Source organism: Plectropomus leopardus, chromosome 23 (assembly GCF_008729295.1).
Source record: "Plectropomus leopardus isolate mb chromosome 23, YSFRI_Pleo_2.0, whole genome shotgun sequence".
Taxonomy (NCBI): domain Eukaryota; kingdom Metazoa; phylum Chordata; class Actinopteri; order Perciformes; family Serranidae; genus Plectropomus; species Plectropomus leopardus.
Genome location: NC_056485.1, coordinates 14,675,879 through 14,703,287, shown reverse-complemented (window position 1 = coordinate 14,703,287; position 27,409 = coordinate 14,675,879). Strand labels below are relative to the sequence as shown.

At 38.4% G+C, this 27,409-nt stretch overlaps 1 protein-coding gene across 2 annotated transcripts in view; it reads left to right on the top strand.

The window, feature by feature from the left end:
• Positions 1-1,859: 1,859 nt before the first annotated feature.
• si:ch211-200p22.4 (phosphatidylinositol-binding clathrin assembly protein) overlaps positions 1,860-27,409 on the top strand; it is a 96,266-nt gene continuing 70,716 nt past the window's right edge. For both annotated transcript variants that reach the window (XM_042512373.1, XM_042512372.1), the window contains exon 1: positions 1,860-3,072. In XM_042512373.1, coding sequence (XP_042368307.1) covers positions 2,943-3,072 — 130 coding nt within the window. In that variant the 5' untranslated portion in view covers positions 1,860-2,942. The remainder of the gene's footprint in view (positions 3,073-27,409) is intronic.

The following is a 27,409-nucleotide window of genomic DNA, read 5'->3' as shown; positions in this document are numbered from 1 at the left end:
ATTCAGCTTTCAGATCCGATTTGATACCCACTGGGCCGCGCACGAGCGGTTTCCCACTGATTTGGGCAGCACACCGTGTTCTATATAGTCTGGAGTCAAACAAGGACACGGCGTCTGAGGAATAATTTAATACGACCTTAAATTTGGATTAGTGCGGCGCGAGAGATGCGTTAATAAAGAGATGGTGGTGGACATTAAAGACTGTTTATTGTTGCGTTGGAGCAGAAATGCCCTCTGATGTTGAAAAGATGTGAAATTTGAGACGTTTGTTGGATAAATTCCGCTACAATTTAAACCGTGACACCTTAAAGGCTTCACTCGCTCCCCAGCCCGCGTCCAATAGACTGTGGAGGCGTTCACGAGCTGTGGGAAATATAGCAATTAAGCATGAAGTGCAAAGGAACAAAACCAAAAAAAGGGATAAAATAATGGATTTTTGTTTTGTGGAGGTGTACCTATTGTACTTCAAGAGACTGCTCATCTAATATTTATTTAAAAAAATAAAATAAAATTCAATTTTATTTGCACTTTTGCTTTGATTTATTAAAAGTTGACACATCTGTGTGGTTTCGTTAATATATAATTTAATTCATCTGTTTAAAAAACAAAATGAAATTAAATTTTATTTACACTTTTGCTTCTATTTATTAAAAGCATACATTTCTACTTCTATTTGTCAAAAGTTCAATAATTACTCAATAAAAAACACCAAATAAGCCTATTCTTATTGCATATTTTTCCACTTTATTAAACTACAAAACATAAAATAATTTTAAATACCACCACATACAAACTCTGTGACTGACAGAGGATGGTGAATTACCGATTGCTTACAGATTGCTAGCGACAGGTTAATGCGGCATTTTGATGCAAGACTCAGCCATGTCAAAAATAGACTACCAACATGCTATAAGATTGCTTTCATAATCAGTTAGGTATGTAAAAGTAAATAAAGTGGCTATTTTGTCTGTGGAATGTCATCAGCCAATAAAAACTGTCAGTATTGCAAGACATAAATATCAGGGCAATGAAAGACAGGTTACAAAAAAACATTAAGCATAATGACAGATGAAACACATATTTGACATTCTCTTAACAAATAAAATAAATCAATAAGACATGTATGCATCATATGATACAGCACTACTATTATGACAGAGACAGTAACAGATACAGAGTAAAAAAACAAAAGCACGCATCTTTTTAATGTTCCCTAACCCAAACCTTGCCCTGCTCCATTAATCTTCCTTCAACATCCATTACACATATAAAAAGTTTCTTGCATGTACATTTTTTTAAAAGTATGAATACAAAAAAAGGTATGAATTCTTAGAATGTTCTTTTATTAAACATTCCCCAAATGATACATGAGAACAAAGGAAGAACATTTTCAAAGCATCATTCAAAGCATGTTATTGAGCTGTGAGATTGCACTTTTTAAAAAAATATAAATGTAATCTGATATATTCAAAGAAAAACAACAAACAAAACAATTAAAAACTAAACTTTTTAAAGACTTTTTTTAATGTTTATAGAGAATGCTACCCTAACTTTAAGAAGAACATTCAGGGAACTAAAAACAAAAACTTGCTTCAGTAAACATTAATAAAACATTGCACTGGTTGCATTGTACTATTCTCAGAATTTAGAACATTCTCATGTTTAGAACAAAAAAAAATTCCATGCATGTATGTTTAGAGAATGCAAAAAGAACAGTAGATTTTGAGGATTCTAGAACGCGGTTTAGAGTGGTGGGAATCTAAAATTCTAGATTCCGAGGCCAGCAGTGAGCCCTGAAGGCAGCACGGTTGTGAGATCAGCTGATTTTTTACGCTGCCATTTTGTCCGGCAGAGCAGCTACCAGCCAGTCAGTCCGTAAAGAGAAACCACTGGCGAGACTTTGAGGCAGCAGCACAGGACGGGGGTTCAAAAACGAGCCGGTAATGTGGAGTCGGCAGCCGAAGGACACCACCAACTGACTCCAAGGACTGTGAAAGGAAACACCGGAGCCCGAGGAGCTGTCATTTTTAACTTAGCGGCTCCACCGGCTCTCCTCTTCAGTCACAGACTCCAGACGCTCGCGCTCTGGCTGGCTGGCAGGTTAGCTAACCCCCGCTAGCTACTCGGCTAACACCCACCGCTGCTCGCACCCTTTCTCACCGGGAGAAACCGCACCTGTCCCGGCTGTCAGTCACACAGTATCCTCTTAGAAACTCAAAACAATGTGCTGCTTAATTCTGACTGACTTTTCACGCCCGATGGGGGTTTTAACACACACTTTTCCAAGCGACCAGTGATTGCTAACTAAAGCTAACAAGTTGACGTGGAGGAGGAACTCAACATTTTTTTTTTTTTTTGGATTGTCGAGATTGTTGTTGATGTTTTCCAAACTGTGATTTCACACGGATTACTTTTTGTTGTCGCCCAACCCGGAGGTGGTCTCCCAAAACAAATCGTCCAGGTTACAAACCAGCCAAGTTAGCTATGTTTATTTGTGGCCAGAAAGTAATTTCCAGTGTTTACAAATTCCACAGTGGGACTCTTTCCTGGTTCGAGTACTGCAACGGAAACATTAGCTAACACAGACTAGCTCAGATTAGTGTCGTCGTGTTGTGTTTACTAGATAGATAGATTAACTGTTGCCAAACAACTCAACTACACTGCAAATCAGCTGTTGATTGTGGTTTAAGCCAATCTTGTACCTGCAGTTTTTTTGCCACCAGTGATCTGACATTACTGCAGACTGCACAGGTTTTATACGCACCTGAAACAAAAAAAAAGACACAACAGTGGGTGTCTGATCGCAACCCTTTACCTCCACTTGACAGTGAAGTCACGTTGAGTTGTGTCCCGCGGGGAGTTGATCCATTGATCGGATCGTTATTGTGCTATTTTAGCTGATCGCGGTTTTTAAAAAACAGCAAATAGATACAGAAGAAGCGATGTCGGGCCAATCTATAACGGATCGGATCGCAGCAGCGCAGCACAGCATGACCGGGTCGGCTATCAGCAAGGCTGTGTGCAAAGCCACCACGCATGAAGTCAGCGGACCCAAGAAGAAACACCTTGACTGTGAGTATATCTTCTTTTTAGATGTGTGTTGTCAGCCAGCTGCAGGGCTTCAAATGCAGACGTACCAGTCAGCACAGCAGACTGATACACACATTCCTTCACACTGCCTGTCTGGTTTGACAGTTAAAAGATAATACAAACTGGGTTTACCTGGATGCTTCTGTACATTTCACTGTTTGTAAAATGAGACTACTTGTACTAAAACATCTGCAATGCCAGCTGTGATGATGCTGGAGTCAATATGTTGATCAGTTATTTATCTGATTTTGATCAATCATTTGGTCCACAAAGTAATGTCCTAAAATTGCTCAGCCAAATAGCCCAAAGGATTCAGTTAAAGCTACAAGCAATGTTTGATTTCATTATCGTTTAACCCTTTGAAACCTGGATTGACATCAATTTTCTTGTGCTGCGTTTGGATGCCTTTCCAAAGCTATTTGACCCTTTGAAACCTGAGCAAATTGGTTTCTTTCAAAAACATGGTGGGAAAAAAGGCAATGACCGACTTGGCAAGAAATGTATCTCAAATTGCAAGAAACTAGTGACAAAAAATGACCTGTAAATTCATTTTAAAAAGAGGGTAGGGTTTTTAGAAAATTGTCAGAAAAAAGTCTAGAAAATACATTTAGAATTATAATATTTTTTAATATTATGTTACAACAAATATACGCATTTTTATATATTTTTTGGGATGTTTTTAAAGGTAATTTTTTTGCAATTTGCGAAAAAAAAAATCATCAAGGGGTGTGTTGTGTGTGTGTGTGTGTGTGTGTGTGTGGGGGGGGGGGGTTACCCAGGGTGCAGAACATGCCAGGTCCAGCACTGCATATAACCCTCACATCTCAGGACCTGAAAACAGAGAACATTTGACATTTTTACTTGGAAAAATAAGCCAAATGATTAATTGATCATCAAAAAAGTTGGATTATTTTCAGCCAGTCATTTCCGCTCTACTTCAAATTGATTATTTTGGTCGGACAACAGTCTAAAGCCCAATTATGTTCAGTTTTAATGATACAAAACAGTGTAAAGGAACATTTGAGAAACTGGATCTTCCAAGTATTTGTCTTGTTTTGCCTGACAAATTACCTAACGACTAATCTATTATCAAAATAGTCGGCGATTAACTTCGTCCATTGACGTATGCATTACTCCACAAATCTTTTCACCACTCTTTCCTTGTATATTAAAAGATAATTAAGAACACAAAGAACTTGTGTTTTCAGGGCTTGGCTCACTTGCAAAACTTTTACAGCAGGTTCCTGTTGAACAAACGTCAAGGCGAGTCTTGCAGAGATAACAACACAAGTGACAGCTGCAACAGAAAACAGGTCTTTCATCAGACCTGCAGCCCTGGGAGGACAGAATGTGCTCACCTTGTGTCCAATAGAGACCAAGAAAAAGAGTTATATACTCTAAAATCTGCAGAAACATCATATTTCCTTCCTTGGTGGCCTTTATGCTTTGGGAAAACCTTTCGCACATACTGCAAGTTCCTGGATTTTAGTTGCTGATGTTGTTTCTCTGGATTCCTGGCTGTCATGTCACATTTTGTTTTGCTAAGAAAGAGTGGATTAAGGTGCCAGTAAAGCCCACTGAAATCAAACTGAGTCATGTTGAAGGTGGCGATGATGCAAATGGGGCAAAAACAACAGAAAGAGTGAATGCTGAAAATATAAAATGAGTCATGTGCCGCGTGTTTGACATTACTGTGGGACGAAATGTGCTGAAGTTCTGTTTTCTGAGAACCGGCCTTTGTCGGCACGGGACGCACATGTTTGATCGATGCTTCGGCTCAGCTGCCTCGCATCCGTCAACTCCTCCTCGCTCGCAAGACTCAGCTGCTGACGCTCAACAAAAGTCATGTATTGTCTCCGCTCCTTTTGTGAACTTGGCCAGACCCTTACAGCCAATATACGCCACGTCAAGCTTAATCATTGTAAGTTATTGATTTCTTTGTGAGAGCAACGACCTCGGTGCCGCAGGGGGGAACGGTCAGAGAGTGAGTGGTGCATCACATGAAGGCCTGATTGTCATGATGTTTGTCCATGTTGATGATTTCCCCATGAAGGTAATATCCAGGCCGTCGAGTTCATTGTGTTGTTGGCATTATAAGAGAGAGCGGCCAGCAGGCAGGAATAAAGGCAGGTTATAGGTGAGGTCGTCATTCAGTCAGGCAGGTAGTCAATTTGTGAGTCGGTTAGCGAGCTGGGGAGGCTGGCAGGCACTGTGTTCGATCATTACTCAGTCAGCTAGCCAGCCCGCTGATCCAGCCGCCCGGTAATGTAATGAAAACAGGCAGCCAGGTGAGACAGTTTGCCAGTTTTTCCCTATTCATACTTAACAATGAAGTGATCTGATAACACTATCGGGTGCCAATGTACCGAGAACACATGGGGTGGTAAATCTAGTACATAATGTGTTTCGTTCATGAGTTCCAAATGCAAAGCTTAAGCTGTGCTCACAGGGAATCTGGGAGAGGGTAAACTGCAAAAGATATCACTTTAGTGGACAAGAGCAAGAAGATAAAATTTGGTGAGGCTGGCAGACAGTAGTGGAAAAAGCAGTGGTAGATGCCATAGCCATTCAAAGTAGAGGTCAACAGATTATTGGCCTGGCCGATTATTGGGGCCGATATTTGCATTTTGCCAATTATCTGTTTTGTCGTTTTATTTTAATTAATGCCGATAAAAATGTAATAGTAGTTATCTATTTTTGATTCAAATTTTCATCTTACTTTATTAAAACAAGAAGTTGCTGGGGATTTTTGTATATCATTTTGACCGTTTAGTTTTTATCAAACATTTGCTAAATGCATTTCAACAAAGTTTTGTGTTGGAGTTTGTTATATTGTTATATTGACATTTTGATTTTTTTTTTTATTGTTACTGCATATCGGTTCCAAATATTGATTATCTGTCTCATTACCTACTTATAATTGGTATTGGATGTGAAAAACCAATATCGGTTGACCCCTACTGCGGAGACATTGCTCACAGTTGTTGTCTTTCCCACTAAAGACAAATGACAGATGTCGGTTTGAGCTATTATAACTTATAGTTGAATATCGGTGCATTAATTAAGAATAAGTAACAGGTGTTCAGAATCTAGAAGGTCTTTGGCCATGGTATCATATTGACTTGCCCCTAGGAAATGCTGTAATTATTTGAAGAAAAAAAAAAACATGGTTTTGACATCTGCACCCGTGATGAGTTACCTAATAACTGCCATAATCTGCAGCAGTGTGTCTGTAAACATCTGTTTTCAGAAACAGTCAAATATGATGAAGGAAAGTGAAATTTAATCACAACAATCAAGACACATTTAATATGCATTGAGAAGCATGGGCCAAACTGCAGTCCACATCAGCTGGATATTGGCACAATGGAGATACATCTGGAAACAAGATGCTACAGGTTTGAATAGGGTTCAGCTGTTGTAAGCCAGCCAGCTCGCTGGTGTGTGAGTCAGCTAACAAGTCCACTGGTTAGTGAATTGTTAGCCTGCAGAGAGAGAAACCTGGAAACGTGACAGACTTTGACACTAAAAACCCCATTTAGTTTGTGTTTTTGCAAACTTTTATCTGTTTATCCATCTTTCACACAGTCACAGCTCCCTCCACCCACCTGCACACACACACACATAAACACACACGACCATCATTTTCTGACGCTCTCCCCCCGGCACAATTTCACCACAAGCAGCTGTGACTGTCTGACAGCAAGCTGTGAATGATCTCACCGGCATATTTGCATCTAGACCCAATAACCGAATAACCCTGGCAGAAGCCTTTCAGTGCTGCCAGCGTAGCAGCGAGCGTGCTAGGGTTCGGGGGTCTGCTGTTAGCCGGAGCAGCCGTGACATTCACGCACCACTGGCGAAAATAAGTGCCGTTTTAAAGCCATTTAGTGTCATGACTGGGACTGTCCACCTCAATTAACCCCGAGCTTGTGAGTCGGTGGCAAAAATGTCGAGTGCTTCTCATCAGTTTTGAATAGCTCCTCTTTTTAAGGAAATGATTGTCATAAAATCAGTGATGCAGGGTTCAAATGTGATATGTATGCTCGCACAACTGCTTGCAGCCTTCAAGGACAGTGTAAGAATGTAACTAAGTACATTTACTCAAGCACTGTACTTAAGTATGAATATGAAGTACTTTTACTTGTTTTTTTCATGCTACTTTATACATTTACTCCTCTACATTTCAGAGGGAAATATTGTACTTTTTACTCCACTACATTTACATGACAGCTTTAGTTACTTTACAAATCAAGTTTTTTGCATTAAAAAAAACATGATTTTAGAAATTATGATGGTTGTTATAAATTAAAATAGTTTGTACAAGTACAGCTGCTTGATTAATTAAACAGTCGGTTAACAGGAAATTGCCAACAACAATGAAGTCTTTTTCTATTTTTTTTTTAAACATTTAAATAATTTTGTTTTTTTTGTTGGGGGGTTCTTAAAGATGTTTGTTTTTTAAATTCTTTTATAGAATTTTTTTGTGGTTGTTTCTATTTTTTTTAATTGAGTTTTTTGTGTGCTTTTTTTTCTTTTTTTTTTTTTTTAAAAAAAATTCTGCATTGGGTACTTTGTTTACCCTTTGTTTGTTTAAGGCTTAAAGTACATGTTCCTGATTATCCTTCCAGGGCTGCTCCTTTATGACAAAAATCTTAGTCATGATTATTTTGGTCAATGTTAAAATCACAATTATTTACCACGATTACTCATTGACTTTGTAAACATGTTGCATTTATTCAACATAAAAAACTTAAAAAGTTGAACTTTAATATCCCTTAATACTTTTCCCATTGAGCTTCTTTTAATTCCTTAATTTAATTACTGTTGAGTTGCTTTTTATAATGTGTCCTAAACAGATGACTGTGTTGTGGTGGATGTTGATGGGGTTGTCCTTTTCTTCCATTGTTTTTTTAAAATTATTTGGGCATAGGCCACTTTATGTTTAAACTTAAGACGATGAAAAAGATTCGACACGTTGCCATGTGGTGCAGACACCACCATGCAGCAGATCTTGCATTTTATTCTTTTTTGCTCCATGTGGGATGCCTCGTATCCAAAGTATTCCCACATAACGGAATTTTTGTTCTGCCTAATTTGCTCACCAAAAGCTGTTGCTCTTTTTCCGTCATCTTTCCTCGCGCTGATACCACTCGCCTCGCTGGTAGAATCGACTGCAAGTGTTGAGCTTAGGCTGAGGGAAGGAGTGGCGAAAATGCACATGGCATTCAGGGCACAAGACAAAATAAGGGTACGCTTGCAAAACAGAATGTGGAAAAGTAATTGTTTTTTCTCGATTACATTGTTTTTGTAATTGTTGGAAGCTGAAATTGAAATTGAAATTGGATTAATTGCACAGCCCTAATTCTAACTTTTACTCAAGTAACATTTTCAAAGCAAGACTTTTACTTGAAATTGAGTATTTTCACAGGATGGGATTGGTACTTTTACTTAAGTGAATTATCCGAATCCTTCTTTCACCACTGTTCAAGGTGAGAGTTATCGTGTGTTTAATCCAGCCTTTTATCGGCAGCTAAGTGATGCAATGTCACACGCATACACACTTAAGGAGGCCACTTCTTTCCACTTTGGCATCATTGAAACACTGATTGTTTCACCATCTTACAGCTGTTAAGCGAGAAGTTGTGGCATTTAAACTGAATTCTAGTTTCCCCTTTGCTGGCACTCTGTTGTCATGGCAGCAAACCAGCCAACTGGCTTGTGTTAAATGGACTTTAGTTGACAGGGGGAAGTTGGATGGTGAAATCGGCAGCAGCCTCAGTAATGGTGCTGTTTTTACAGCTGTTGTTTATACGGATTGAGCTGAGCTGCTGGTGAACGTTTCTTAGAATTAGACAATGAGACTTTAATGAAGCTTCCCAGTAATCCAGGTAATGGAATATCTAATAATCCTAATGAAAAGCAACAAGGAGAATTAGCTCGGTCTCTCGCCATTTATCTGTTTTACCGAATCTCTGGTGGCAAGTTTCTGCAACACTTAACCTCTGTGAGCAATACACACGTTTACATCACATGAGAGGCACTTGCTAGTCATGATGTGAGAGTCATTGGAGCCACGTAAATGGAGGTGCGAATGAAGTGATGTAAGTGGGTGGTAAAGTAATGCTGAGGTTTCACCCCTGCTTTGTTCAGGGATGGTTGTTTCGACTTGATGTACTGTTGATGGCTTTCTTCACGCCTCTTCTAAACCATCTGTCTTCTCCAAAATGTCTCCTTCGTTGTCTTCAAAGAGGTGAATGAGAGGAGGGCGGACCATGGAAGTGAGGAGTAATGAAGTCTTTCTTTTAGCCTTTATTTCCAACTGACAGTTACGTTCAGGGTTTGCTTTTATACTACAATTTAAATGATGTTAAAGGAATACTTCATCCCCCAAATGACTCTTTATATCAATTAATTACCCCGTGTTACATTAAATTTGTAAAGAAAATATCGTTTTTTTCTCATGCCTCCATTGTGAAGGAAGAATCTAAAAATTGAGCAAATTCTTTATGTATTGAAGTCATAGGGGTCCATGCTTAACAACAGCAACTGCTGTGTTTGATGTTCAAAATTTCAGTAGTTCTGTGTTGGAGTTTGTTATGTTCCAAATTCTAAATATTTACAGAAAGATTTTCCTTTTTATTGTAAATGCATCGATTCCAAATATTAGCTATCGGTCTCATTAACTACTAATAATCGGTATCAGTATCAGCCCTAAGAAACCAGTATCACCTATTTACAAACTTATACAACTACATACATAAATGGTCACATGGAGGAGTGAAGTACTCCTTTAAGAAAAATTATAAATGTGATTTCAGTGACAATCTGGTGAGCCCAAACAGCATCAGACTTGGGTTGTATGTGACTATTTTAATAACTTCTGTCTGAAGCTCCCCTTTTTCAATTCTTCATACAACTACTTCCTTCACTTTTTCTGTGTTAAAATGTGAGCAATACTAAGAATGCTTTTGTAAAGAAACTGCCCAAAATTTGTCGTCACCATTTGACACATTCATTCTTTTCAAGCATACTCTGACATTAAGTCCCAGCTGCTCTGCAGATAAATGACAAAATGTTGGCTTACAGGAGGAACTTCTGTGTCAGCAGGTATCCTCCCTGTTAAAATGCCTTTGCACGACACAGTGATAATCTCTTTTTTTGGAGAGGAGTTTTCTGTCTGGTGATCTTCACCTTTTGACCTCTCACAGAGCAGGAACAGGTGACAATAGAATCTCCCTGTAGGGAGCATGACTAAAAAATCCCAGTGATTTATGTTTATCGAGTCTCCAGTGGGCAGCGATTCTTGCGGAGTTGCCTCTGAGTTGTTGCATCATTACAGTCAAACGTGTTGTTGCCAGGAAACATTTGACATGTTTTGATACTCTTGCTGTCTTTGTTGGCCGTTGTTGCATGCACTGTCAACGTGCAGTGCTTGTCGGACTTTTTATTTCACATGTAACAGTGATTTAAAAGAGGCTTAGAGGGTATGATGCACTCTTAAAAGGATTTGGACAGTAGTTAAAGCTATATTCAGTGTCTGCATACGTGGACGTGTTTGTAGGCATGTACTTCAGAGGCTGACGTGGGACAGAACAGGAAATGTGTAAATGTGGGGACAGGAATCATTATAATAATATTGTGAAATCAATCTCAGCAACTACTAGTACATAAGTAAAGTACATAGAGTAAAATGCAGTGTTTTTTAAGATAGAATAGTGATTTTGATGCAAATTTTTGATTGCACATTATTCCTAATTGCCCTTATCTGTATTATTTACCTCATGGTTGTAGCAGTTAATATGAGAATAAGATTTATTTCCAGATAGGTTTTCACTTACAAGCAATGTGCCTCTGTGTTTTGTCTATACAATAAGCATATTTAGAGGAAATAAAAACCTAATATAGAATAGAAAATAACGATAAAATATTATAAGATACCAGAAATATGTGCAATATAGCTGTTTCGGCTGTTATGGTAAAAGATATTTCAGCATTATGCTACACTTGCTAAATATGCTTTGTTTTATAAATGAATATGAATAAACCCTTTTTTTATTATTTAAAAACACAACACGAGAACATCCTCTGGGATTGGGGCAGGTCAGGATATTTTTTTTTTATTTTATTTATTTTTTTTTTTGCCATGTGGACCGTCACAGAGGTTTGAATACATAAAGCATAACTTGCACTTTCTACATAAAAAAACACTCACTCTTGGTATTAACCGACATATTTAGTTTTTCCTGTTGAAACAGTTCCTCCCAAAGTTGCTGATGGCTTGCAGAAGAGTCACACTTGCTGGCCAAAGTTGAAATTATCATTTTTCAGTTACTCTTTTGTTGCCGCCCTGCCCTGGTCAGGCAGTTTTATATCTACATGCTATTCTTGACAGAAATTTTAACCACAGCCTTTGGCTCAGCAGCTTAGTCAGAGTATCCTGTTATTGAGGACATTTTCAGGCCTTTCTACTCAGTAGCAGCTAAGGTTATGGAGGCTTAATACAACATGCCACATCGTTTTTACCAGCTGGCTGAGCTGCTGGCCCACAGGTCCTCTGACAGCATGTTGTATCGGGGCCATTTTTAGCCAAACCTTAAAACTAGGTTACACTTGCATGACAAATTGATGTGGTGCTAGAGTGGTCCAACACTCTGACTGGCTCTGTCTGGGCTACAGTGAGTCTTTGGGTTAATGCAGGAGACAGGTAGCAGGTTATTGAGCTCGGGTTTATGTGGTTTGTATTGCAGACTCCAGTGAGTTTATGCCCATTCAAACTTTACAGCTCTATTTCAGACCGGGGCTTGGGGGTCACCTTGACCATTCTGTGTGTTCATACATCTGTGTTTATGTGTTAGATATGGGCGTGGGTTTGTGGAATTTGGTACTTTTGGGATTATTTAGATACACAAACATTTCCCCTGGGCAATAATGACTACAATTTTAAGAGTAATGCTGATTGAGACAAAAAAAAAATTACATTGAAGTATATAAATTTGCCTTAAAACAAAAATTGATTCAAATAATTATTCGTATACCGACTCTGATTCTGCGCATTAGAAAGTCCACGTTGCAGGACCGCCTGTCGCTGTGAGTTTTGACAGTTATTTGTCATCACTGCAGCTGGACCCATGAACGAGAGACGGTTGATGCAAGCTAGAGTCCCTCCTCTCTGTAATGTGAGACAAACACACCACTGAGTGTGCAGGAGCTGCTGATTACTAAGCAGGTGTTGAAATAACAAGAAGAAAATTAATGTCCAGTGGTAATCTATAGTAAGCCTAGCTTGCTAGCTTCCATTCTCTAGGTGGAATACAATCTTAACAGCTTGACAGGTCCTCCTAAATATTGTGAATTTTAAAAGGACATATGTTTCAAAAGGATATTATACCCCAAACTCAAAAAAGTCATTGTTTTTCCTGCTCAATTGTTATTGATCTAGAATGTTACAATGTGAGTTTCAGCGTGTTGGAGCTGTGAAGATGTAGCCGATAACACCCTGCAGCTCACACCGAAACAATCTAGATTAATAAATAGCACTACAAGTAAGAGGAAAAATAAGTGATTTTGATTTTAGTGTGAATTGTCCCTTTAAATTGCTAACAATTGGAAATCACTACAATGAGGGCTGGTTAAAAATGGTAAATACTTGTTTGTATCAATGTGCAAAACCTAACAGGCAAACAGCATTTTACACAACCCTGGCTTTTGCTGCCAGTCATGGGAAACATCCACTTGAAAGCCTAAAGTTTAGATGCTATTTCCACAAAACATTTACAACAGATGCAGTGTTATTATAGTTTATTGTTCCTCAAACAGAAGTGCAGAGAATTTAACTTCCAGTTCCACTTTAAAGATCGATATTATATGCTTTTAAATCTTGATTCTTTCCCATATTTCGTGTTTTCCTTTCCTGTCACTCTGTCCCTTTTTATTCCTTTTTGCAGTCTTGTTACACAGAGTACAGACATGAAGTGATTTATCACCATCCACTGAATACCACAAAAGAACGTATTTCAGGGAATTGAAAAGGTTCAGAGTGATTCGAGGACATTTAAGAATACAAACAGTCCCGCTTATTTCCAGCTATTTGTGTTGCATTGATTCCAGCGCCGATAGACCTGCTGCAGGGTGTAGCTGCTTAGTAACACGGTGGGGACGCCTGTGTCTTAAGTGATTGTTGGTGAGTCTAATGCTATCTAAACAGAGCGGGGCAGCCCCTCCCTGGCTGCAGAGCAGAGATAGGCCCGGTTTAGACTACCAGGCAGGAAAAAGGCTTACTGCTGACTGTCTGGATACGTCTGTTTCAAGTGAAGCCCGAGGGATTGCCCGCAAAGTGTTGAGTGTGTGAGACTGTGTATGTGTGTGTGTGGGAAGAGCGATGAATTGCAGTGGTGTCTCTGCCTCCCGTGAGAGTGCTTCAGTCTCTTTGAGTGTGTATGAGATCAGTTGCAAACAGGCTGCAGAGTCGGTGAATGTGTAATACAAACTGTAGTGATTTGAGTGAACAAATACTGCTGCACAGGTCACATTGAAGCACATTCAGCTGGGCCTGGCATGACCACAGCGTGCTATAAAACAACACAGAGGAGAAGCAATATTAGCCGGCTTTTATTTAGAGTCTAATGCATAATTCAAGGTCCATAAAATGTTTTCTACATGACTTAAAGTCTTCAGATTTACTGGGCTTTAAAGTGGCCAACTACATTTTATTACATTAGTCATGTTATTGCTACAAAGACCCAATTGAGTGAACTTTGCATAATTCCTCCCATTTTCCCCCTCATTTACTTATTTAGTGTAACGAACATAATCAAGCTAACCACATCTTCTACATCCTGGATCCCCTCCCTCTTCCTCAGCCATGTAAAACACACCAAAAAGAAGCTGAATCTGCACTTTTATTAATGTTTTAGAAATTTTGTTTCACAGACCTGTATAATAACAGATGATGTGTTTAAGGACTGTCGGATATCGGGGCACCCAGTAGCTCAACTGGTAGAGCAGGTGCACCATGTACAAAAACTGTCCTTGCTGCAGCAACCACAGGTTTGATTCCAATCTCAGCCCTTTGCTGCATGTCACCCCCTCTTGCACCCCCTTTCACACTATAAATATCCTGTCAAACAAAGTTAAAAATCCCCCAAAAAAAATCAAAAAAAAAAAAAAAGACGACCATCAGAAATTTGAAGATTCAATGATAATTTTGTTTTTTTTTACAGTTTCTTTCCATGATCAAAGCTGTCAAAGCTGTCATTTTTGGTGTTTTTTTTTAAGAAAACATACCTTTGAAATCATGTTTTGTTTTTTTAATCACCAAAAAAAGTTTTGAAGAAAAAAAAATCACAAACATTTTTTCTTTAAAAAAATCACCAAACATTTTAAAGACAAAAAATTGACAAAATTCCTTCTTTACGTATTAAAAAAAATGAAAGGGAAAAAAAACATGCTTTCCAAACCCACAGAACCCATTCAATTGTTTTTTTTTAATTGGCAGTAAAATAAACTCAAAACACAGCTGTTCAAAGTTGTATGCCCCTCCACTACACCAAAAATAAAAAAAAAAAGTCCCACCCAAGTGCCTAAAAGATATTTGACATGTCTCCCCCTTTTTTGTATCACCCCCTCCCCTTTAATAAAAAACGAACAGTCCCCAATTGATATTTATATATCCAGTTCTGATATATATTTTATATAGTAATGAAAAAGACATGATGGTCAGGTAAGGAGGATCGATGGTCATTTCAGAGAATTTATGGTCATTAAAGTTTGTCTCAATGTCATGGAAAAGTTATGAAAATATATTAGTGAAAATATGTATGCACCCTGTGTATTGCAATATTTACAGTATTACCATTCTATCTGCAGACTTTTGCAACTCGATATTACAGTTTATTGTAATTTTTATTTACTTTTTTGACACTAGATCATGGGAAAAGTTAAATCAGAAACTTGTGGAGACTGTATGCTATATCATGGGACATATTTCCATAAACGCTGCACATCACTTGTCAGTCAGTCATTCTGACTGTTATTTCAGCACCATCATATGCAGCATAGAAAAGTATTGAATAAATGAATACCTGTTTTTATGGTCCCTTTTTTTATTTTATTCCAGTGAAGCACTTTGCGACCTTGCTCTGTGAAAGGTATTATATTAAATAAACTCGACATATTTACTCACTCAGATGCACATGTGCAATAGAATGAATAAAAAGTACTTGTTGAAGTAAAATTGAATTTTTACTTCGAGTTGTCCCTGCAGAGTTTTCCATAGCTTATATTGATGTAATTTTTGCTGGCTGCCACGTTGTCAAAATCGACCGCCACTTACTGATTTTCCATTTTTGTTACTATGTAAAATGGGTAAAAATCTTGTTTTAGAGCTACATGCAGCACACTGCACTCACTCAGCCCCTCATTTCACCACGTTTGCGTTCTCTCTGTTTGTCAGACCACAAATGAAACATAAATGAGCTCGTTAGCACCCTGTAGTCCCTTCACCTTACTCCTCGCCTCTCGGAGACCATTCACTGAGAGGAAGCAACTCGAATTCGGATGGCGCAACTCTTTCACCGGAGTTCACAGTGTGCTCTAATTTGTGTTAGCAAAAGAAAATTTGCTGATCCATCAGGGAGTTTGCGCTGGGCTAGCTGAATTCAAGTTTCTGCGCAAACTGCTAAAGGTCTGTGTCTTCGAACCATCCAACGTTTTCTGATTTCTCGCTTCGACTTTGTTTTTCTTGAAGCATGAAAAAAATCAATTACAAAATCTTTAAGAAAAAAAGTAATATTTCCAAGTGGAAGACTGATTAAGTTAACAACCAGCTACTAAGCAGAATAGAGCATTTAGCAGCCAAACACTAATATATCTTTCACAGGTGAGGATGACAACAGAGCTAAAAAAAAAATAAATTGCAAATATTTGTCAACAAAAAGTAATAATATATGAAATGTCTTGTTTGAACTTGTTGTAGAGCACTTGAATGGTCATAAAGGTAAATTAATGCAGCTGAAAAACAATTAAAGAACGACCAAGTTTGGTTTCATATTTCAGAACACTTCAAAACACTCAGAAGAGCCCAGTGAATCATAAAAAAGATATTCATCACCCAGGGTAAAACAAGGTGCACTTTAAGTTCCCATGACTGACATTTTTGAGATGCAAGATTAAATACTCTGAGAAATGATTAATCATATGGATTTCTTTAATCTGCAGACAGAGAAAAATTGACATTAACCACGCAACAATAACGATAAAACAAGCAGCAGTTCATTTTTTTGCTAAATACTGCAAATTGACTAACACATTAGTGTTACTGGACCGTTATTAATTATGTAGCATCTGCTGTTAAAGATCACAGAGTGCAGTTATCAACACTAACAATTAATTTATTCATCCAGAGAAACTTCACTTGAGTATATTCGGTTGTCATGGGAACCCCGGCTGTCCCCTTGCCTCCACAAATCCAATGCACTGTACGATACAGAGGGAACACTACACAATCATTTTACACATTTAGTGTATTAAGTAATGACAGTACATGGTATTTAATAGGCTTTGTGTGTGTGTGTGTGTGTGTGTGTGTGTGTGTGTGTGTGTGTGTGTGTGTGTGTTTGGGTACACTCAGTACTTCTGTTCCCGTTCTGATGTCTGGTTATTTTTAGCCGTGTTCTCTCAGGAGCCTTTGGCTGGGTTCAACCGCTTTTTTTTTTTTTATTCCCGTAGTCTACCTGCGTGCATGTACGTCTGTCTGCCTCTCTGCCGGCGTCACTCTTTTTTTTTTACCTGACAGAAACTGGTAGATGTTCCCCCAAGATGTTTGTGCAGAGACACGCACGCAGAGACTTCAGTCCTATTCACTTGACAAGATTTCCCGAATCCCCCCATGAAAACATTGGAGACGAGAGTTCGTCTGTCCTTAATTCTCTGCCTCTCTATATTTCTGTGTGTGATTGAGAGAGACGGAGGAGAATCCACTTTTATTTAATACCTCAAGGGGAAAATTAAAGCTACAGAACCAGTCTATTAATAGATAGACTTCTGGTGACACTTTGTCTTAGTTTCTACACTCTGCCTCTTCTTTATACCCTCTTTTTAATCCTCTTTTCCCCCCTCTATTTATTTCTCCTTCACTTCCCTGGCTCATCATTTCATCCCTCCTTCCATCTTTTCCTCCCTGTCCTCCCACCCAACTCCTGCACTGATCTCTCATTTGCTCTCTGGTAACAGATTCTGATGCACAAACTCCTGACTTTTGGCAGATTTTGAGTGCTCATCCAGTAGCAGTGCTCTTTTTTAACTTTTTTATTTGAAATCATGACTGCTTAAAGTTAGGACTGGGCGATATGGAGACAATCAAATATCACAAGTTTTTTCACCAAATGCCTCTATCGATATTGCAGTGATATTGTTTTGTATTTCTCAATGAGGTTTTCGTTAAATAATCAACAGTAATGTGGATAATGTCTAAGTAGGCAAAGTCAAATAATAGAAACGCCAACAGTCTGGTAAGCTCAGAAAATTACATCACTGTACTGTAATTCAGCCTTTAACCCTTTGAAACCTACAAAATCCTGAGAAGAAAGAAATGAGCAACTTAGGAGGAAATGACCCCCCAAAACATACAAGAAACATACCTAAAAAATAGTAAAATTTCTGTGATTCCAGCTTCTTAAATGTGGATATTTTCTGGTTTCTTTACTCTTCTATGATATGAAACTGAATATATTTGGGTTGTGGACAAAACAAAGTCATCATCCTGGGCTTTGGGACACATGGATTGACATTTTTCACCTTTTTTTCTGAAATTTGATAAACCAAACAACTAAATGATTAATGGAGAAAACAATGGGCATATCACTCGACAATTTGCCGCAGCCCTAATAGTGATTTCATTTCAGCTATATAAATCCACATAAAAGAGAGAGATAAACTCAATTTCTATGTAAAAGCATTTTTTTCTGTCCACATTTCCAGCTCATTTAGTTCCCAGTCCACTCTAAAGTGGCAATACAGAAAACAGGAAAACAGCAAAAAAATCCATTATTTTTTTTACCTCCCACATTGCGTGACTACATATTTTGTCTATTAACACAGCAAAAAACCCCCAACAATTTAGCTATTGTCATTTTTCTGTTTTTGTTGTCAAATAAACTGCATGAGAATAAGACAACGTTGTTATTTGCTCGTAAAAGCTATCTATGAATCTGTGCTGGGGCCCAAAGACAGCCAGTCAAATCACAGTTTTTATTCCCAAGAAGTCATCTGACAGTATAAACATAAATACAGATCAATGATGTAACATCTGTTGTTTCTTGGACTGTATTGGCAGCAAAGTGAGTGATCCTAGAAAGAACAGGTTATGACAGAGAGTCTGTGAAGGTGTGGGAAAAGCTTTGTTTTCCCTTGTCAGCACAACAAAACACGACTTTTCATAATCACCCGCTCCTTTTTTATGAGTATTTACAAAAAGCACTGTTAGTTGGGGCTTAGTGTGATTGTAAAGGCCCCAAAATGAATGGAAATGATGCTTCTTTCAAATTTAGCAGGCTTACAATTCTTTTACAATTCCTCACAGCTCACTCCTCCCTCTCCACCTCCTATCTGAAGGATTTGAGAGGGGAAGAAAGAGGCAGGGAGGGGTGGACGGGGAATCCTCTTTTGAGGCAAACCCTGTCTGCAGTCCCGAACACAGAAACAGACAGAGGAGAGAAGCAGATTACTAGTACATGCCAGACAAGGTGCTGATACTGCGCAGCGTTAATCTTTAACAGATTGGGGCTGTACTCCTGTGTCTGGTTTTTTATCTGTATGCTGTCTGTTGGTGTGTATGTCCCCCGGTACTTAGTACTGCACATTTTCAATGAAGGTCAGTCAACTCTTTGGAGGTACTCCCTCTTAGTTATCAGTACTATTAAACCTTGATAATCTCAATTCCCTGTAGCGTGATTGGAGCCGCAGGGTGGTCAAGCAGTTAGAGACGTCGTCCTTCACCTTCTTGCCGGCAACTGTCCATCACGCAGAAGTGTCTTTGAGCAAGACATTGAATCCCTACAAGCAACAGTGGGGTTATTCTGTAAGTAGCTGACCTCTGACCTTTTTGGAGATACAAAACCAGAAAGAGAAAGTCCCTTTGAGATCAAAGAACTTAAATAGATCCAAAACCAATACATATCTCTGGTCATAGGACTGATTAATTTCCCCCGTGGTGATTATGGGCGGCTCAGCAACGCGATATGCAGTGTTACAACCTTTTTTCGTTGGTCATCACAAATTAATTGATTTATCCAGCTGTTATTTATTCTCAGAATTTGACGTTTGCCAAAATGCAGAACATTTCACAAATCTGAGATAGATTCAAAACAGTTCTAATCAAAATAATGTTAATAAATAAAATGATAAACAGATGAGCAGCATATCAAACTCTGTACAGCAGGTTTTGAACTTTTTTTTAAGTGTTTTAGTGACAATGGAAATCCAAATAGACAAAACAAAAATATCAACTGTGGTCAGTTTTTTTTTTAAAGTTTTACACCCACAGTCTAGAATTTTTGCTCTTTCTCTATCTGAACAGTAAAAAAAATGGGGTTTTATAAAGTCTTAAAGTAGTGATAGGACAGAAATCATCCTTACCGACATGTTAATGTATGAAAGTTTTGTTGATACTCACCAAGTCACGTGATGTCACATCATCATATGATATAGCTGGTTTGTCAGTCATGTTAAATTGCTAATATACATTAGCATTAGATGAATAAACTATACAGTGAATGTAGGTAAAGTTACGTAGCGAAAACAATCACGGTGTGACTTTATGCATGTTTAATATTGTAAAAATACTAAACGAAGACATTAACTGGACTTCTTGGACATCCTGATCAGACGCTGCTGGGACGGCATCGTTTTCAGGTCACAAGTTCAGCCATTATACTGGCAGTCATGTGTCCCTTCACAGTATTTTGACAAAACTGTGTCAACATACTGTCCTCTCTTCATAAGAGTCTCAGCTAAACGTCTCTGAGATTTGTCCAGATATGTTCTCTGCAGAGCCATCTCGTTAGGAATTCCAGCTATGTGAGCCCGACCTTCCCTTGGTGGTCTCTGAAGGGGCTGAAACTGTGTCAAGCACACAAAGCGAGGCACTGATGTCCCGTCATGCCCCACTAAGGTTTTTAAAAAGATGTCAAGATAGGATTGAGAAGCTGATCGCAGATCTGGTCTTAAGGGTTAATCCACCTCAGAGTCTGTCCCACTAGGGGGCTTGTTGAATTATCTTGATCCCACTTTCCAAATCTTTATGTGTCAGACTAAACTGAGGTCGACTGTTAGTAACGGCAACATACGGCTCTATGTCGAGTGATACCAGCTTGAAAGCAACTTTTAAAACACTGTATTGACATCAGAATAACTTTTTTTGCAACCAGTATTTTAGCCCTCTTTTCAATTAAAGGTTACATAAAGTGTCTACCATACATTTTTTAAAATTCACAATGTCCCTCATAGTGTTGAACCCGCAGTCCCTCGACTTTATGTTAATATTTTCCTCAGCTGGTGAAGAGCAAAACAGAGCTAAAAGACTGTAAATATGAATCATATATTTGAGAGAGACCCAACCCCAAATGAATGCCAAAGTTACTCTGTAGCAATTTTTTGCCAATAAGTTAGTTATCAACTTAAAAATTAATAGTATTTTTGTGTCTATAGCTTGTTGCTGCTGACCCCATATGGCCAAAACATCAGGTTTAATTTTAAGCAATTTTCTCTATTGCCTGTTGGTTATGTTTGTGAAATCAGGCCAAATAATGAATAAAAAGCTTTATGATTTTTCTTGAAACTGTAAACATGAGCTGTAAATGAGAGATTTACATCACAAATGACTATAGGTGCATGATACACCAATTTATGCACAATATATGCACATTTTTGAGTAAAAACCCCCACTGAAAATGCCCATAATAATAATAATAATAATAATAATAATAATAATAATAATAATAATAATAATAATAATAATAATAATAATAATTAATCATAATAATCAATAGTAATCATAAGAACAGCAACATAAGAACAACAATAATAATAATAACAATAAAACAAAGTGGAAATATTGAAAAAAAAACACCTATTTGCTACATTCTTGACAAATCTAAACCTTATTGCTGTTAATCAGTCTTCAATTAATCATTCCTTCATCTAATCCAGCTGTAGATCAGATTAAATTAGTTGCAGAGTAGACCAGACATCCAAAAATGCACTTCTGATTCTTCATGATTACATGGTTATTGTATTACGTTTTTACCACGAGTGACTTGTTGATCAGGAGAAATGATTAAATATTCAAACATTATGGTATTAATTAATATAGCAATGATAACTTTTGTAAAGGGCTGATAAATTAATAGGAATTTTATTGAAATTGCAATGTGGCCCATTGCAATATCTAAATTATAGAAGGCACGATATTTGTTAGTGATAAAATGAATGAATGAATAAATGTGTAAAAATACCATTCAAAATCTGTGTGCTACAGAAAAAAAACACACCATGATCTTTTTAATATATCTTTCAAAAAAAACAAGAAGAGTGATGCATATTGTGAAATCACTGAAAATAGTCACCATTAGATTTTTTTCCCCCCAAATTCAGCCCTACGTTTTTGAAACAGTCAGTAGGGACGACTGCTGTTAATACTCACATTTTAAATATGCTACGGTATGTGCCCTTCTTGGATTGGATTTTGGGATTCTTTAGCCATTTTTGGCTCCTTTTGTGTAATCTTATAGCTTGGCAGTCAGTCCCATGTGACTGAAATGGATTAAGTAAAGGAGAAGGAAGAGGTTTAAAGTGACATTCAGTACGAGAAACAGGTAATTAGTGAAAAACACGAGCTGGATTAAAACAGAAAACATAATCTTGTTTAAGGTTAATTAGTTATATTTGCGAGGTTGTAGATGCAGCGGACCGACAAAGAAATTGAAAGCGACTCAGGAGATGAGCTTGTTTGCAGATCAGAGGAGATGTAGGAGATGAAAGGTGTGTGTGTTTGTGTGTTGCCTGGAAGCAGGTGGATATAGGGGACTTAAAGGTGGATGAAGAGACGAGAGGAGAGCCCTGATAGAGGGTGACCAGCTGGACCAGATGTGATCTCCGTCTCCTCCTCCTGCCCTCCTTCCTCTGCTTGATCTGACCACCTGCTTTATCTCCCACAAACAGGAAGTCCCTCATGTCCAGGTTTGTCGATGCTTACTGGCACGACTTCTAATAACGTAATCTCAACCAAGAAAACAACAGAATATTGATACATTTCTCTTGATTTATTGCTTCAAAGTGTACCAAGCACATACTTCCTCATCAGATCCCGACCCCGAGCTCTCACACTGGCCCCCTGGTACCAGGAAGTCTCTGAATCTATTGTGGTTCAATGAAAAGCCCACAGAGGTCAACAGATGACCAGTAACAATGAACCTCAGATCAGAGAGGAACAGAGAAGGTCACTGTTGGGAATGAGATCACATTTACTCAGCAGCCATTCCTCCCACGTGTGTGTGTGTGTGTGTGTGTGTGTGTGTGTGTGAGTGTGAGTGTGAGAGTGAAAGTGTGAGAGAGAGGGCGCGTTGTCACAATGCTAATTTCTCGCACAAGGCAGCAAAAGGCAAACAATATTAACAGATGAGGAAAAGAAAATGTAAAAGAAAGCTGAAGTTTCAAAATGTTGAAAAGTGCCTGTTAAAACTTTCTAGCGCCCACATTGGCATATTCAGATTGCTTGTTTTATCACACCATCAGTCCCAAAAAACAAAAAATCAATCAATCAAATCAATATAACATCATGGATGACGGAGATAAGCCGTAATTTTGAGAAGCTGAATCTGGGCAAAATTGGGAATTTGGAACATGGGAATAAGGCGATGAGTAACTTTACCTGAATTACCCAAAAAATTGCAAAAAATTAGTAAAAAGTACAAGAAAATGACTTGAATATTAGTTCAAAAAGAAAATAAAAGAACAAACAACCAAGAAAATGACAAGGAAAAAGGTGCTTTAAATATAATATAAATATAATTCTTCTACCATTTTAAATAATTGTGCTAATTATAAATCTAGTTTATCCCTAGGTTTTTTTCATTCCGAATAATTTTTCCCAGCTTTTTAAAAATCATTTTCTCAATCTACAGATTTCTAGCGATTTGTGTAATATTTCCGAACAAGTTGCCCATTGCTTTTTTTCAACGTTTTTCAACAAATCACACCAGTTTGGTGAAAAAAGCACAAGCAGCACAAGAAAAGTGATTTCCAGGTTTCAAGGGGTTAATCGACTAATCGTTGTTAGATGACTGAGTTACTGTTTTATACTTTGTTTCATCACTTAAAGAGATGATATAAGAATTTAACTCCACTATGTCGATTTGGGAGTCAAATCTAAGCGATCATCATTTCAAAGAAAAGGCTGAACATTTTAGGAATTCTCCGATTCTGCTTTACAGCTGAGAGTTGGATTTGATATCACTCTCAAATATGTTTGCTAATTATGAAGCAGGTTGTTTGCTCAGCACGGTGAATGGAGGTGGGGAAAAACAACACTTTGACATTTCTATTTCTGTGTTAATTAAACAAAAGGAGCTCCAATATGTTAATTAGTGAGCTTTAAAGATGCCCTTTATGTTGAGCTAACCAGCTGCTGGTTGCAGCTTCATATATTTTGAGTGGTTTTGATTTTCTCTTCCAGCGCTTGACAAAAAAGTGAATGCATTTATTTCCCAAACCTAAACTGTTCAAATCTTTTTAAGTGTAATAACATCTCAAAGATGTGATTTCTTGATCTCTTGATCTACAGCTTTACTTTACTTCCGAAGTTCGTATTTAACATAATACCTTACAGTCTCAATGAAACATACTGAAACAAATGTTGGCCTGTATGTGAAACAAAAAAAAAAGGCAATTCAGTCTGTGAATTTTTTTCATCGTTGGTGAGTCAAAGATTGCGGACACTGGGTGCATCTCCAGATATTTGTGCGAATTCTTTATCCAAAAAGTCAAAATCACTATGCAGCTTAGATCTCATAATACAAAAACCATTTGGAGAATATATAATTAAGGAAAAATTTTCAACAATGAAATGATTATTGTGTTAAATTATCCGCCATTTTGCACAGCCTTGTATACAAACTGCAACCTCAAGCGCAATAGGGTAATTATATCCATACACTACAGTCAAGATCCCTCCGAGACCCTTCGACTCAACTTCAAAGTATACTTGTATGGAGGACAGACTTTTGACATGGTGTTATAGTTCCTCCTGCCGTGAGCGTTACTCCTCTGTTGTTAAACTATCTTGTAATATGTTGGCGTCAATTAGCCGGGTCAGATTCACGGTGCAGCTGTTGTGCAGGTAATTGCTGCTCGCAGGACGCTGACGTGTCGGTCAGAGCCTTGCAGTTGAAGATTGTTGAGGACTGGATCTGGTGTATTTTTCCATTTGTGGTCAGAATAATTGCTCGGGGTTTGCTTGAGGGTGAAAAAAACACATCACCACATCAGGAAAGCGAGGGGAGATCAATCGAGGCGAGGAGGCTTGTTGGGCTGAGTGTGGATCCCTGCAAATTGTCCGGATGAAGAGACACTCATGTCTCTCATGTCTCATTATCTTTTTTGGTTTGACCATCTCATTCTCCTTTCAGCTATTCGTGGCTTTGTTTTTTCTCTTTTACCCTCTCTGTTTGACTTGTATCCTCCCTCATTTCTCTCTGTTCTCTTCACTCTCCTTTTTTTTCCCTGTGCCATATGTTTGCCTCAATCCATGCCTTTTTCTCCCCGTGGTCTGGGATCAGTGGCATTTAATGCTCTGCACTCTGCCTGATTAAGTCAGCACATGTACCCTCTTTACATTATCTCTTGCACACACACACACACTCATGCACAAGTGTCCCCACAGACCTAATCAGTACTTCTTTTACTTCTATCTCTCTCACACCACTTCCAGACCTAATGAAAAAACATGAGCTCTATTTAAAAAAACAGAAAAGCGAGATGGACAGGCGCAAATTAAAGGTAGCAGAAATAAAAAGAAAACAAAGCCACCAGTCACTTTTGGTGCTTGTTTCCAGTTCAGAGATGTGTATCTAATTGTGCTTGGGTGGTGTCTAATTTTTATACCTTCATGCATTGCTGGAATTTCGGGGTATAAGCTATAGGAAGGTAACAGTGTGCAGCGAGTTCACTACACTCTGCAGGCTGTCTTGCCATTTTTAGTCTACTTAATATACTCCACAAAAGGTAATATTCTTTAGTGCTGTCTCTTGAAAGTCGGAGGCTTGGATCATCAGTCGGAGCACCTCAGTCGACTGAGATTGCTTCAAGTTGAGCATTCGTTATTTTTATTGTTTTGCTTTTTCTGTGCGGTGTACTTCTGGGGACATTTTGGTGCCCAGATTTTGCTGCAGAGTGAGTGCTTTTGACTTCCATGCCACTCTTTGCAGCTGTGGATATGCAGTCAGCGGCACAGAGGGAGAGAGAGAGACCACACTGTATGGTGAAGAAGCGGTGAATTTACAGCTCACAGCAAGTTAATACGATACAGTCTATTGTTTTTGTTTGATATCTTGTGTCTTTAAAACATGTTGTTGTGCATTTGTGATCCGTCATTAGCGCCAGAAGCTTGTTTACTATATTACATGAATGCCGCTGTCAGTCTAAACGTTCTGCAGAGCTTTTCAAAGTTTGTATTGAAAACAAAACAAATTGTTGAATATTTGTATTAAACTGCCAAATCCGGTTCGACCGGCATAATTCTGTTACTAGTCATTAGTTGCTCCATTAGAAAGTTTACAAACATTATATTATATTAATCACGCTGCCATATTGTGTATTACTAATACAATCTGAGTTGTATTTAGCACAGTGACTGAAGCTACTTTTAAAATTGACATAATGACATATTGCAGGTTTAGCCGGTTTACATGAGCGGAAAGTAAAGGTAGCAGAACTAAAAGAAAATAAAGCCACCAGTCACTTTTAGTGCTTTTTTCCAGTCCAGAGACGTGTACGCAATCAGTGTGGAGATATTATACGGGGACGCAGAAGGCAGGGGAAAGAATTGCACCAAGACAGAAAGAAGGACAAGGTGAGGCCAGCTGTCAGATCAAGGCTATTACTGAAAAGACTCATTCAACATGCTTGTGCGTTCATATATCTGGAAAATGTCCCAACAGGTATTATTCCTGCCACTCTCCGTGTTGATAACTGCATTTCAGATTCACTTTGCTAGCCACTGAATGAGCATTGTTCTGTTCAGCTGTCATTCACACCGCTAAATGCAGCTAAATGGAGGTATTGTGCTCACAAAGTAATGTACCTACACTCATTTGTATCGACTAAATAGCCCACCACATGGCGTGGTGAAGTGGGAGACATGCCATGTCGAGTGAGAGATTTGCGAATAATGCCGGACTGGATGTCTGTTTTGTTGCTGTATGTGTGGGCAAGTGCTTGGGGGAGATAATGCATTAAGTGAGTGAGGGAAGGTTTTATTGAATGACTGTGTGCACCTGTACGTGCACGCGCCTCCTGATTATGATGATGAAGTCTCCCGACGGGACTCTCCCTGCTACAGTCCTCCAGTAGTCTAATGAGAAGCTGTTTCCGTAGTTACCAGGTGTGAGAGCCAGCAGCTTATAATGTCCTGTGGTGAAGAACAAAGGATGGGGAGAGGAGGTGGATGGAGAGAGGTTGGAAGTAAAGGCATGGAATAAAAGAGGCGGAGAACGTCAGGGAAATAGAACCAAAAAAAGAAAAAAAAAATATGGTGTGAATGATCAATTTGTGTGTCTGTAATGATGTTTGTGCTTGAGAGGTTCACTGTGTGTGTTACCTTTTGTGAGTGAAGACACCAGATCTTGATAATAAGCTTGGGGACCCGAAAAAGAATCAGTTCAAATCAATCTTGGCTAAAGTGGTGAGTACAGTGAGGTGGTGCCAAGCTGTTAGGATCTGGTCAGATCATATCGAGCACCCTTGGAAAAATGTTGGCTTGGAGTAAATTAAAGAGGTTTTTATGCATCAATAGCTCGATTAGATCTTGTGTAAAAGAAATGGGACTTCTGTCTCCTCTTTGAATGTGAAATCCACAGACTTGCAAATGTCTGCATGCTTGGTGTTTTCTGAAGATGTAAAAGTTATTGCTCATTGTTCTGAGAATGCAAGTTTTGTGTATTTATTTTGCACGTCAGTAAGTTCGGCTAAAGCTTTTCCCTGGTTTCCTAAAAAGTTCCAATCAACATTCAGTCACATGCATTTGCCTTGTTTCTTAATAATTCAA